At 52.9% G+C, this 12,818-nt stretch overlaps 1 protein-coding gene across 2 annotated transcripts; it reads left to right on the forward strand.

The window, feature by feature from the left end:
- Nucleotides 1-677: 677 nt before the first annotated feature.
- On the forward strand, nucleotides 678-7,167 carry Ulk3 (unc-51 like kinase 3). Of its 2 annotated transcripts, none has more exons than XM_048417021.3 (16): nucleotides 678-888; nucleotides 1,513-1,653; nucleotides 1,736-1,856; nucleotides 2,300-2,404; nucleotides 3,083-3,226; nucleotides 3,424-3,506; nucleotides 3,926-4,081; nucleotides 4,252-4,357; nucleotides 4,547-4,587; nucleotides 4,832-4,934; nucleotides 5,085-5,149; nucleotides 5,234-5,309; nucleotides 5,383-5,420; nucleotides 5,752-5,799; nucleotides 5,923-5,989; nucleotides 6,079-7,167. In XM_048417021.3, exons 1-16 carry the CDS (start codon nucleotides 787-789, stop codon nucleotides 6,093-6,095), a joined length of 1,413 nt encoding a protein of 470 aa, XP_048272978.3. In that variant the 5' UTR covers nucleotides 678-786; the 3' UTR covers nucleotides 6,096-7,167. The 2 variants fall into 2 exon arrangements, with proteins under 2 accessions (XP_048272978.3, XP_048272977.3); XM_048417020.3 differs by having other exon boundaries at nucleotides 679-888; nucleotides 5,380-5,420.
- The last annotated feature ends 5,651 nt before the right edge of the window (nucleotides 7,168-12,818 follow it).

The raw sequence follows: 12,818 nt of genomic DNA on the forward strand, positions 1-12,818 counted from the left end.
ACAATTTGAGATCCTTGCCAGCTGGGCTGTGTGTGAGACTGTCAAGCCACTCAGCTCTGAGGAGGAACGCCCTCCAACAACTGAAAGGCATAAGGGAGGACTCTGGCAATGGCAACTTGACCTCTTCCAAAGGCATTTTAAAAAAATTATTTTTAGCCAGGCATGGTGGCACACATTTTAGTCCCAGCCACTGGGAAGGCAGAGGCAGGCAGAGCTCTTGTGTACAAGGCCAACCTGCTCTACCACAGTGAGTTCCAGGACAGTCAGGGCTACACAGAGAAACCCTGTCTCAAAGATGAATTTTTTAATATTCTATTGTGTGTGTGTTGTGTGCGTGCCAGAGCGCTTGTGGTGATCAGAGCACTTGCTGAAATCAGTTCTTCATCCAAGGGGCCCAGGGATCTCGTCCCACTGCTTCTGGACTTGGGAGGGCTGTGGAGGGCAGAAGGCCAGGGTCTTCCTCCCGCCCCCAACGCGGGTGGTCTCTAGGATGCTGTGTGCTGAGAGAGGCTTTCCCATGTGATAATGTCCTCAATCCTCGACCCACTTCCGCTATGCCCACTAAGCCCCAGTATATGAAAACCGTCCTAGCAGTCCTTGGCAGAAGGTGTCACCCAGCCCGCGGCAGGCTGGGCGGAGCTTCGGAGGGGAGGCGTCGAGCTGCGCTTCCGGCGGGCGGCGCTGGGGCCGTGCGGAGTCCCTCCCCGCCGCCCCCGAGCGTCCCCGACTTCGCTTCTGGCCGGAACCTGCGCCCCGAACCAGGAAGCACCTGGTGGCGGGCGCGGGATGGCTGGGCCGGGCTGGGGTCTTCCTCGGCTGGACGGTTTCATCCTTACCGAGCGCCTGGGCAGTGGCACGTACGCCACGGTGTACAAGGCCTACGCCAAGGTGGGTGTGGGCGCGCCGTGCCCGAGGTGTCCCGGCGCCGGACACCCGGCTCCTGTGCTCACCAGACCCGAGCAAGTGCGGCTGGGTGACGGGCCGGCCGGAGCAGGAGAGAGGCGGCCGCCTGACGCCAGGCGAGTGGAAGAGGCTGGAGCTGGCCGCCCCTCTTAGGTTTAAAAACAAACACACGCCGGTTTGCTCTGGAAGGGCGGGCGAAGACCTAAGGGAACCTCGGTGTCAGTGGCTGAGGAACTGGCTTTGCACGGAAGTCGCCCTAGGGGCTGGGAGGAGTCTGAGACCAGACTCCCTGGAGGCAGGACCACTTAGAAGGCAGAGTGGCCAGCTCTAACACCAGTGACATTGCTTTTTTTTTTTTTTTTCCGCCCTAGAATGTACTGCTGTAGGTTAGAAACAGGGATTTGGAGAACACTTGCTGGGTTGGGAAGCCAGGATTCCAGAATCTGGGTGCTTCATTGATTTGGGAAGGGGAAGCTGGGAAACTTGGAGGCCTGTGGAGAGTAGATAGACCCAGGTAGGGAGAAGGTTGCAGAGGGACCCAGAGCCCTCTCTAGTCCATGAGGCAGGTTCCCCCAAGACAGAGACCCCCCCAAATTTCCTGTCCTACAGAAGGATACTCGGGAGGTGGTAGCTATAAAATGCGTGGCCAAGAAAAGTCTCAACAAGGCATCTGTGGAAAACCTCCTGACTGAGATTGAGATCCTCAAGAGCATTCGGCACCCACATATTGTGCAGCTGAAAGACTTTCAGGTGTGAGCCTGTGGCGGGGCTCCCTCCTAAGGAGGCTGGAGAAGGGACACTGCCCACAGCTGCCTCTTTACTTTAACCACAGTGGGACAATGACAATATCTACCTCATCATGGAGTTCTGCGCAGGGGGTGACCTCTCTCGCTTCATCCACACCCGCAGGATCCTGCCTGAGAAGGTGGCTCGTGTTTTCATGCAGCAGCTGGGTAAAAGCCAACGGCACGCCCTGTGTTCTCTTCCCCCCTACCCCAATGCTTCACAGTCTCCCATGTCTGTGTCCCTACCATATGTGGGGAGTTCTTCCACATGTGGACCATGATGTAAGAACCTTGTAGACTCTTCCAGGGCCCAGTAGGTGGAACCCAAGTGCTTTAGTGAAGAGGAATGCAAAGTCCCAAAGGACTTGGGCTTTTCAGGAGGCTCCTAGAAGGGAGGGGGGAATCTTATGAAGGGTACAAAGAGCTGGCATTTGGGGGAAACTTAGTGGTGGCAGCGCATGCCTTTAAAAGTGGCAGGAGTCTGGTGCTTCCTTGTATCCTGCAGACCAGCCAGGACAAAACCACAAAAATGCTTCCGGAAGAGGGTAAATGGAAGCCTGGGGCAGGTGGAAACTAGGCTCTGACTTATTTTCCTGGGGCTGGCTCCCCAGCTAGTGCCCTGAAGTTCCTGCATGAACGAAACATCTCTCATCTGGATCTGAAGCCCCAGAACATTCTGCTGAGCTCTTTGGAGAAGCCCCATCTGAAACTGGCAGGTGTGAGTGGGGAACAGCAGGGTGATGTAGAGTGGGTGAACAGTGAGCTCCTTGTTGGGCTCCCTCAGCACCCTCGTTCCTTGGGGTCCCTGTCTTCAGTCATGGGGACAGGTCAGGTTTGAGCCTGTCACCAAAAGGTAGCGCCTGTTCTCAGACTGCACACACTTAAGTCCCGCAGTGTTGCGGGTGGAGTTAGGGATCACTCTGGGTCAGAGGTGGAGCTCAATCTGGAAATAATGCCAGTGTGTGACCAGCATCCAAGATCAGTCTGTGAGTAGGGATCCAACTTAATCTGTCATTAGGATTAGGGCTCAGTCTGGGCACCTGAGGAGAATATGGCCGTGGAAGGGTGGTCGTGGCCTCTGATACGATTTGAAAAAGAATGGACTTGGGTCTGGAGGCCAGAGAACGTGCCTGGGACATGTACTGGGAGGAGGGGCAGGAGGACTTCAGTGCACGTGGTGTTTTGAGACGGGCTACTTAGGAAGACAGTGCTTAAAAGGCTGTGTGCTGCGAGGAGGGTTTCCATCCCAGAGTGACATAGGTTGAGTGCTGTGAACCAATAGCGCAGGGGAGGAGGCAGGAGCAGTCCAGGTGAGTCGAGGGTGGGGAGGAGCTCTGACTAGAATCACAGTAGCAGCTGGGATTTGAGCCCTGTGCCTGGCCTCTTGCCTGCAGACTTTGGCTTTGCACAGCACATGTCCCCACGGGACGAGAAACATGTGCTGCGTGGCTCCCCACTCTACATGGCTCCTGAGATGGTGTGTCAGCGGCAGTATGATGCTCGTGTGGACCTCTGGTCTGTGGGGGTCATCCTGTATGGTGAGACCTTTGTTCCCTTGCTCTCCACCCTACTTACTCTGTATTTGGACAAGGCTTCTCTGGGCCCCTCCTGGATTCTGATGAGAATTGGGGGACCCAGGGCTCTACTCCAAGGGATTTTGGTTCCCTTCCCAGGGATGAACAAGGCAAGACTTAACCCTGTTTCCTTCTAGCCTCCCCTCTGCCTTCTTCCACAGAAGCCCTCTTTGGACAGCCTCCCTTTGCCTCCAGATCGTTCTCAGAGCTAGAAGAAAAGATTCGCAGCAATCGGGTTATTGAGGTGCGTCTTGCAAGGTCTTGGCATCCACTGGGGACTGAGGGATTCAAGGCCCTGGGTTTTTCTTCTTCTGGTGCAGACTGCAGTCTAGGCTCCAGGCCTTTTATGGTGGTGGGACATGCTCTACAGTGGAAGCCTCGGATCTGGTCCATTCCTGAGGATCCAGGTCAGCCTCAGCAGGCAACAAATGGGGCAAAGGACATGATGGAGCCAGGTCCAATCTTCCCATAGAACTGTGCTGGAGGCAAATTCCCATTTGATAAGGAGCCTGGTAAAGGATGTGTGGCTCTCTCCCTGCTCATCACCACCTGCCTTGTTCTTCTCAGATAACCCACCTCCAAATATGTACCCCTTGTGGGAGTTCCTAAGGAGCCTCGGGCTTTGGACTCAGTGTCCTGTGTCCCTGCCATATTCCTCTGCAGCTCCCCCTTCGGCCCCAACTCTCCCTAGACTGCCGTGACCTGCTGCAGCGACTTCTAGAACGGGATCCCAGCCATCGAATCTCCTTCAAGGACTTCTTTGCCCACCCCTGGGTGGACCTGGAGCACATGCCCAGTGGGGAGAGCCTGGCGCGAGCAGTAAGCAGACCAATGGGGATGAGGTGGGCTAGGTCTCATTTACCTACTCTGGTGGTGAACTGTCCTGTAGAAGCTGAGCTGGTGGCCACAAGGCAGATGGGATTCTGACTGGTGCTGGTAGGTGTGGCAATGGGAAGTTAGGTCTGACCGCCCATCCTCCCCTCCCCCAGACAGCCCTTGTGGTGGAAGCTGTGAAGAAGGACCAGGAGGGGGACGCTGCCACAGCGCTGTCGCTCTACTGCAAGGCTCTGGACTTCTTTGTACCTGCCCTGCACTGTGAGACCCGGACCGTTCCTATGACCTGGGTGCAGAAGGGACAGGAGTGGGGTCAAGCTCCCCATTCAGGACCTTAGGGGAGACAATGCGGAAGATAAACCTGGAGCTGGTATCTGAGGATTGCAGAGGGCTGACTGTGGGCAGGGATTCCCAGACAGAGTCCTCATATGCACCCTTCACCTTCCACAGACGAAGTGGATGCCCAGCGGAAGGAGGCCATTAAGACCAAGGTAGGGTGATCTCCCCAGGAGGAAATGGGTGGACGTAGAAGAAGAGGACCCAGAGGTCACAAGTCTCTGACAGATGGCGCTCAGATTTGGAACCTCCTCTGTCATAGGATAGGGCTGGGGGAAGGATTAGGTCAGGCTAGCATGTTGGATGTCTGACCTGGTTAGTGTGAGGCAGTCACTGAGGACCAGAGACAAATTTGGAGGTGGGTAGGGGGACAGCCCTCAGCCTCTTATTCTCCTACAGGTGGGGCAGTATGTGTCCCGGGCGGAGGAGCTCAAAGCCATCGTCTCCTCTTCCAATCAGGCCCTGCTAAGGCAGGGCACATCTGTCCAAGGCCTGCTGAGAGGTAGGCTTCAGTTCCTGGACTGTACACGAGTCCTGGCAACCCCACTCTATCTTGACAGGGAGACTGAGGTAGGCTTTCTGTGAAAAAAAAAAAAAAAAACACAAAACAACAGGCTGCTCCCTTCACTGTGAGCCTTTATTCTCACATCAGAGATGGCCTGTGACAAGCCTCGCCTCCTTGCTGCCCTGGAAGTGGCCTCAGCTGCCATGGCCAAGGTTTGTTTCCTTGGGAGGGGCGCAGGTGGGATGGAAGGAAACCAAGGTACAACATGGAATAATATGATGTCCCTCTGACTGTAGGAGGAAGCTGGCAAGGAGCAGGATGCCCTTGACCTGTACCAGCACAGCCTCGGGGAGCTGCTACTGCTGTTGGCAGGTAAGGTCGCAGCCCACATCTGCCCCTGCCTCTGGCTGCCCTGGCCTCACCATCTTCGCTCTCTTTACAGCAGAAGCCCCGGGCCGAAGGCGGGAACTCCTTCACACTGAGGTAGTCAGTGGGTGTGGGAGTCAGGGAGTGTCTTCCTCTCCTTTTACCCGGCTTGTGTCCATGGGACCTCTTTAGACTACATATGGAGTTCCTCTGCTCTCGGGTGTTTCAAGGCCAGAGACCAGGCCTCAGAATAGTGAAGTCAGTGACTCAGGACTTTGGTGCCTGGGTAAACCAAAAGTCTGTTGGGCTTCAGCAGCTGGGCAGGTTTCCTGAAGGAGAGAGCAAAATAGAGGATCAGAGACAAGGCAGAGGGCTCCAGAGAGCATCAAGGGTGAAGAAGCATTTGATTTGAAGCCTGCTCATTTCTGGGCATGCCTTCTCTTGACAGGTTCAGAACCTCATGGCTCGAGCTGAATACCTGAAAGAGCAGATCAAGGTGGGCATGGATGAGCCACACTGGGCAATGGGCTGTGGGTTCTTCCTCTTTGTGGTTGTGTGTGCACTATGGCTTCTGAGTCCAGCTGTCTGCCTTACCCCTGCCCTACTTTACGTCCCACAGATAAGGGAATCTCACTGGGATGCAGCGACTCTGGACAAAGAGGGACTGTCGGAGTCTGTCCGTAGCTGTGAGTCGTGCCCTGGTTTCTGACAGCCCATAACAGGGTTCTGCCTCCCTTGCCACAGGCCCCTGACGTTTCCCTTTCCCCTCTCTCAGCTTGCACACTGCAGTGACAGCAGAAGGACCAGTGGATGGGACCCAAGCCTGAGAGAAGCCGTTTACTAGCCCAGGTTCACATCTGTGCACCTGAGACCTTCCTGGATGAACACCTCCAAGATGCCCTCATCCTAGTTCCCAGCATCCATCTGAGTGCTCTCCACCCCTGGGGAGCTGGTGGCCAGGTGTACTGAACTCTGGGAGGATTACTTTAATATGGCATTGTTATTAGGTGACTGTTGGCCTCAGGATATCATCACACTGTATTCTGCTCTGCAAAGAGGACATCATGCCTCTTGAGGGCACCTCTGTTCTTTCCCTGCTACCGAGCAGCTGCTGTACCTGGGCCAACCCTTCCGGGGAACCTTTTTTCTAGCTCTGCTCCCTTCTTGCACTGGAACGGGGACCTCCAGTACCCCTCAGGGACTACCTACCCTACAGAACGCAGTCAGCCCTGCAGAACTCTCCAGTCTTCCCGGGAGCACACACCTGCCGTCCTTTTCAGTACTTTAAGACAATCCTTCATGCATGAAAGTCATGTCCTTTGTAGGGGTGGGTTACATATGAGAATTCCAGGCCTATCCCTGCCTTGGCATAGAGGAGGGTTCCTCATCTCTCCTTGCAGCCCTCTGTCAGGGGGAACATGCCACACTAGCCATATAGTGGGCCCTGTGCTAGAGCTGGGGGTTGACTGGGCCTGGGCCTCCCTTTTGTCCTGTTAAGCTATGGATACCTCCACAGTTTATAGCTTATGTGAGCTGGAAATGAATTTACATACCTGGAATTATTGGAGGGTTTCTTTTTATTGCCCCCCCCAATCATCTTGTTTCAAATTTTTGTGTTGAAGGCTGATTTTGAATAAGGAGCAGGGGAGCTGTTCTGCATCAAATAACCCCAAATCACAAGCAGTGAGGGTTTCTTTTTTATTTGTGGGGGGCAGGGGTTATTTCTAAAGTCAGAATGTTGGTGATTTCTAATCATTCTGCCTTTAACTGCCTCCATAGGGCAAAGTGGAGCATCCTCCTTGCCGGAGGCTGGATGTATGTAAAGAATGTAGTTCATTGTTTCTCTATTAAATTATTTTCCGTACTTATACATCTCTTCTTGCCTTGAAAAAATAGGTGAAGTGTCCCTGCTCATCACCTAGGAAAGCTGGGGAGCCTGACTAGGGTGGTCCCAGAGGGAAGCAGCAGGTGCACATCTGCCTTTCCTCTCTGGGAACCCAAGAGCCCCACTGATTGGCACCATTCCTGCCCACTACCTAGTGTGTGTTGGGGACGGGCAGGGGGGATAGGCTTGTAGCCCAGCCAGGCCCTTGCTCTGCATACCTCAGCTTCATAGCAGGTGGCAAGCCCTCTAGAAGATTCCACTCTCTACACCATCCCACAGTGCACCCTCCATGTCCCAGGCTTCTCATTCTCACACTGGGCCAGTGACAGAGCAGCAAGCTGGGTTTTAGGAAAAGGGCAACTTTAGAGTTTCTTCATTGCATTCCTAGTCCCTCAAACAGACTGGCCAGGCGGTGTTGGTGTACGCGTTTAATCCTAGCACTCGGGAGGCAGAGGCAGGCGGATCTTTGTGAGTTCGAGGCCAGCCTGGTCTACAAGAGCTAGTTCCAGGACAGGCTCCAAAGCTACAGAGAAACCCTGTCTCAAAAAAACAAAAACAAAAACAAATTTCTAGACTGGGGTAATTTCCAACAGTCTTGGGCCTACTACCATGGGTCCATGGGTCTGATACAGGAGATGTCCAAGTCAGAAAGAATGAAATTTCTGAAGTCTTTGGCCTAGCCATTGTGGGGCAGCGGGAACTGCTGAAGTCACGGTTCTGGTCCTTGGCCCGATGCTTGGCCTGCACAGTTAGTCTGTTGGTGATAAGGCAGTGTGTATGCCTGTTACAAAGCATGGGTACAATAAAATATTATTTTCAAATGTAGGGAGAAAACATACTTCAAATTTTCTCTGGAAATGGAGCAGATAAAAAGTCAGTAAGAAAAATTAGGGAGGGGAAGGCAGGGATGAATGGAGAAGACTGGCTGGAGGCAGGATAACAAAGGATGGGGGAGCTCACAAAAGGGCGAGGCAAAGGGGCGTCGTGGCTTTAGACTTGTTTATTGTCACAGCAGTGCTGGCCAGCCGCCTGGGAGCAGGGTGTTTGAGGAGAAGGTCTGCATGGGACACCCAATGCAGGAGGGGCATGGGAGTCTGAGGCTCTGGGAAGGGCTTCTTCCGAGTGTAGACCTGGTGCCCTCCAGGAAGGTCCTGTTGCCAAGCTACTGTGAAGCAGGTGACTAGGAGCTGGAGCAGTGGGGAGGGGGCTCTGGAGCCTTTCTAGTGGCACAGGCTGAAAGGAAGCTTAAGATCTGCTTTCCAAATATTTTCCATCTGAGAGATAGAGAATTGCTGCCACTTTATACCTTCAAGGCTTTCAAAAATGTCCATCCTGGAGCGCTATCCCTTGTCCTCCCATTTCACCTAATGCCAGAGTGACGCAAGTCAGCACCTAGGCCTGGACCTCACATTTTCCCAAGGGCCAGCCCTTGGAGGAGCAGCTAAGCCTCTGGAATAGACCAAAGGATGCAGGTGTCAGGGCTCTGCCTGCAACACACACACACACCTCCCCATTTTTATAGGAAAGGATATACAGTCTTAGTTCATGCTTGTGATCTGGAAGGACTCTAGCCTGAGAGGCCAAGTTGCTGTCCCAGGCTTCTCTAAGAGGGACATGGCTGAGCCAGGAGGGGTGAGGCACATCAATGGCCACTTTTCTCCATAGTAATTCACACTACCAAGCTATCACTTGAAATACCAAACACACAGAGACACAAAAACAAAACTATGTCCTAGCTCACATTTAGACCTACATCCATGGTTATAGAAATGCAGGCACAGGTCCTGCTGAGTGAGTGGGCAGCCTGTTACACACCCCTGGACCCAGGCCAGTGACCTCCCCACCGCTCCCACAAGCTCTGGGAATAGTCACAGGGTTAGAGGCAGGACTGTAGGCTCCACAGCTCCCTTGCCGTGTTGCAACCTCCGCTCTGTGGGACAGAGGACAGAAGCTCCCACCTCCCAGAGCTGAGCTGAGCATCAATTGGGTCAATAGGCACTGTCAGGAGCTCAGCTGGACAAGTCACTACGCTCCAGATGTCCCCAGTGCCTGCCTAGGGCTTCCAGTGTCTGAGGAGGGGCCATCTGGCGGTTGGGAGAAAGGAAGATCCTGCACATTCCAAAGCCTGGCCACCCCCCCACCCCAGCCCTGGGAAGCAGCTGGCCTTAGAAAGCCACTTGTTATTTCTGCACTCCTCTTCCCACTGGGAGCCGGGCCTGAGCTGCCTGGGTGCGTGGGCGGCAGGAGACGAGGACTGCAGGGTCCAGAGGTGTCACTAATTTCTCCGGAATCCTGTGTGTTGTGGAGGCAGAGACCTTGATGTGTATGCGGTGGGCTAGGAGGTGTCCTGGAATATTCTTCCCTTAGAATTCCTCCCCATTTGGGGGAATTCTCATTTTCCTTAAGAAATCTACAGTAGGCCGGGTGGTGGTGGCGCACGCCTTTAATCCCAGCACTTGGGAGGCAGAGGCAGGTGAATCCCTGTGAGTTCGAGGCCAGCCTGGTTTAGGACAGCTAAGGAAAAAAAAAGAAAAGAAAAGAAAAGAAAGATAGAGAGAAAGTGAGAGAGGGGGAAAGAAAGAGAGAGAGAGAGAGAGAGAGAGAGAGAGAAGAAAGAAGAAAGGAAGAAAGAGAGAGAGAGAGAGAGAGAAAAGAGAGAGAGAAAGAAAGAAAGAAAGAAAGAAAGAAAGAAAGAAAGAAAGAAAGAAAGAAAGAGAAAGATCTATAGTAGCTCAGGGTGGAAGTCATGGAGTAAGAAAAATTGGGGCCAGAAAGACACTTTTTTTCATCACCTCTGGACATTTCCTGTGTCCTGTAAGGGAAAGAAGAAAAGAGGAAGGGAGAAAGAGCAGAGAGATGGGAGGGAAAGAGAAGGCCTGAGGCATCATGGCCTGTTTGGGGAGGAGGTGGTTCCCTGTTGCAAGGGAAATGTTGAAGGCAAATGGCTTCCTTTGTGGTCTTCACTTCGTATCAGGTGGGTGGGCCAGTCCTGGAGTGATGCGGGAGAATTGTCTGTATTCTGTCAATCATATTTTAATAAAACGCTGATTGGCCAGGCAGGCAGTATAGGCGGGAAAGCCAGACAGGAAGAAGGGGTGGAGCAAAGAGACTGGGAGTATTCTGGGAACACAGGAAGCTCCCTCCGCCACTGCTGCGCAGACCACCGAAGAGGCAGCATGTAACTTGCCCAGTTGAAAAAGGTACCAAGCCATATGGCTAACATAGATGAGAATAATGGGTTAATATAAGCTATAAGAGTTAACAAGAAGCCTTAGCTAATGGACCAATCAGCTTTATAACTTATAGAGATCTCTGTGTGATTGATTTTCTCTGGGACTTGCCGGCTGTGGGGTACCGGGCGGGAACAGATACCCCAACAAGTCGGCCCTCATGTTACACTGGAACATGTGACTATATACAATAAGAGTGGATCCGGGCGGTGGTGGCACACACTTGGGAGGCAGAGGCAGGCAGATCTCTGTGAGTTCAAGGCCAGCCTGAGCTACAGAGTGAGTTCCAGGACAAGCTCCCAGAGAAACTCTGTCTCGAAGTAAAAAAAAAAGAATGGAAACAGAATGGGAGAACTGGAGCTTGGTTACATCCAGGGCCTGTGCAGAAGACAGTTCTAGCTTGGCTGGGTTAGCCTCTTCTGTAGAGGGCATGGAGCCAAGAATGACGATGGTACTGGAGGATGCAGATGACCACATGGAAGGACAGAAAACTTGAGCAGCACAGCTGACAGAGATGGCATGGGGCTCAGCTTGCCCACCTTATCTGTCTTTGCCTGAGCTTCAGACTGGTTCCTTTGCCTTAGAGCCTCCTCTGCTCCATTCTGGGGACACACAGACAGGTCAGGGTCTCCTGGAGTTCCTGGGCTGTGAGCAGGTAATCAGTGAGAGGCAGAGTCCCCTCCCACTTCCTGACCTCAGGCACCAAACAGCCCTGCTTTGACAGGGTTCAGTGAGTGTCCCCAAGCACCCCTACCACCTGACCTGCCGTGCTTGGCCTCCTTCTCAGCCAGCAAAGCACTGAGGGGGAAGGGGCTGTCCAATCCCATTAGGCAGAAGGCCCCTGAGGGTGGAGGGCTGATGTGAACCCTGCTGTTGATGCTGCTGAGGCAGCCCATGCTCTCCCCACCCCCAGCGTGGGGCTCCTCTGGGAAGGTCAGAAGAGGGTTTTGTCCAGTGGCTGCTAAGCCCTTCCCCCAGGGTGGACCAGGAGCAGCTGAGAGACTCAGGTGCCGCCCTAGGCTGTTCCTCTCTCTTATTATCAGGGTGTAGATCCCTTCTGTCCTCACCCCCTTGATTTTTCCTCTCTTTCTCTCAGCTCCTCCACCTCAGCATTACCTACTCTTCCTTGTTCTTATTTTACAGGAACTTTGCCCTTGAAAACCAACTGCTTAATTCCTGCCTGTAATAGTGATGGCTTCCCCATAGGCTAGCCCTTAAGCGCATAGGCCAGGAGGTCCCAGGTGCCTGTAGCACTTTCCTTCTGCCTTGCTAGCCCTTGGGATAACCCACTGGAGCAGCTATTTGGAACTTCCAGAGCACCATCCCCTACCCTGCCTGCCAGCCACCAGAGAGTGTGATGACATTTGGAATCTTCATGGAAGAAAAACATTTTTCTCTTGATTCTTCACTAAAGTCATACATGGTGTTGCTGCACGTCTGTAATCTTAGCACTTGGGAAGCTACATCAGGAAGAGGAAAGTTCCAGACTGGTCTGGGCTAGATAGTGATCCCCTCTCAGATACAAAAGGGCTGGACAGATGGCTCAGTGGTTAAGAGCACTGGTTGCCCTTCCAGACACACATTCAATTCCCACCACCCACCCCATGGTAAAACAAAACCATCTGTAGCTGCTACAGCTCGAGGAGCATCTGATGCCCTCTTCTGGCCTCCTTGGTCACCAGGCACACCCGTGGTATACATATATACATGCAAACATTCATGCATATAAAATAATAAAGTTAAAATTTAAAAACTACCAAACACAGAAAGTGAGGTAATGCAGCCCAGTTGGTAAAAGTACTTGCCTAACATGCACAAAGTCCTTGGTTAGATTCCAAGCACAGCCTAAACTGGGTGTGGTGGCCTGTTCCTATAATCAAGGCACTCAGGAAGTAGTGCAAGATGATCAGAGGTCCAAGATCATCACTGCCTATGTAGAAGTTTGAGGCCAGCTTGAGCTACATGAGACTGTCTCAAATAGAGCAAAATAACATTAATACCAACCAAGAGAGAGAGAAGAAAACCAGCTGAAACAATAATTCACTGCCTAAACACAAACTCTTTGAGGGCACCAGCTTCCAGCCTCAGGGCACCTTCCTGCCAGGTGCCAGGGCCTAATGCTGCCTTTACCAGCGGCTTTCAGTGTTGGTGGTGCCTCCACCTGTCATTTTAAAGAGTGTTACCACAGCTGGGTGTAGTGATGCATGCCTTTAATCTCAACACTCGGGAGGCAGAGACAAGCAGATCTCTGAGTTCGAGGCCAGCCTGGTCTACAGAGTGAGTTCCAGGACAGCCAAAGATACACAGAGAAACCCTGTCTCAAAAAACAAACAAAAAAGTGTTACTAGGACTGATAGAGGGCATAAGGGAGTGGGTGTAGCTCAGTTGTAGAACACTTGC

The sequence above is a fragment of the Myodes glareolus genome, chromosome 4 (assembly GCF_982192425.1).
Source record: "Myodes glareolus chromosome 4, mMyoGla1.1, whole genome shotgun sequence".
Taxonomy (NCBI): Eukaryota; Metazoa; Chordata; class Mammalia; order Rodentia; family Cricetidae; genus Myodes; species Myodes glareolus.

Coding starts and splice junctions, on each gene's coding strand:
- Ulk3 (XM_048417020.3), top strand. CDS start 787: ATGGCTGGGCCGGGCTGGGGTCTTCCTCGGCTGGACGGTTTCATCCTT. Junction 1,654..1,735: donor TGCAGCTGAAAGACTTTCAG/GTGTGAGCCTGT, acceptor CTTTAACCACAG/TGGGACAATGACAATATCTA. Junction 4,588..4,831: donor AGGAGGCCATTAAGACCAAG/GTAGGGTGATCT, acceptor ATTCTCCTACAG/GTGGGGCAGTATGTGTCCCG.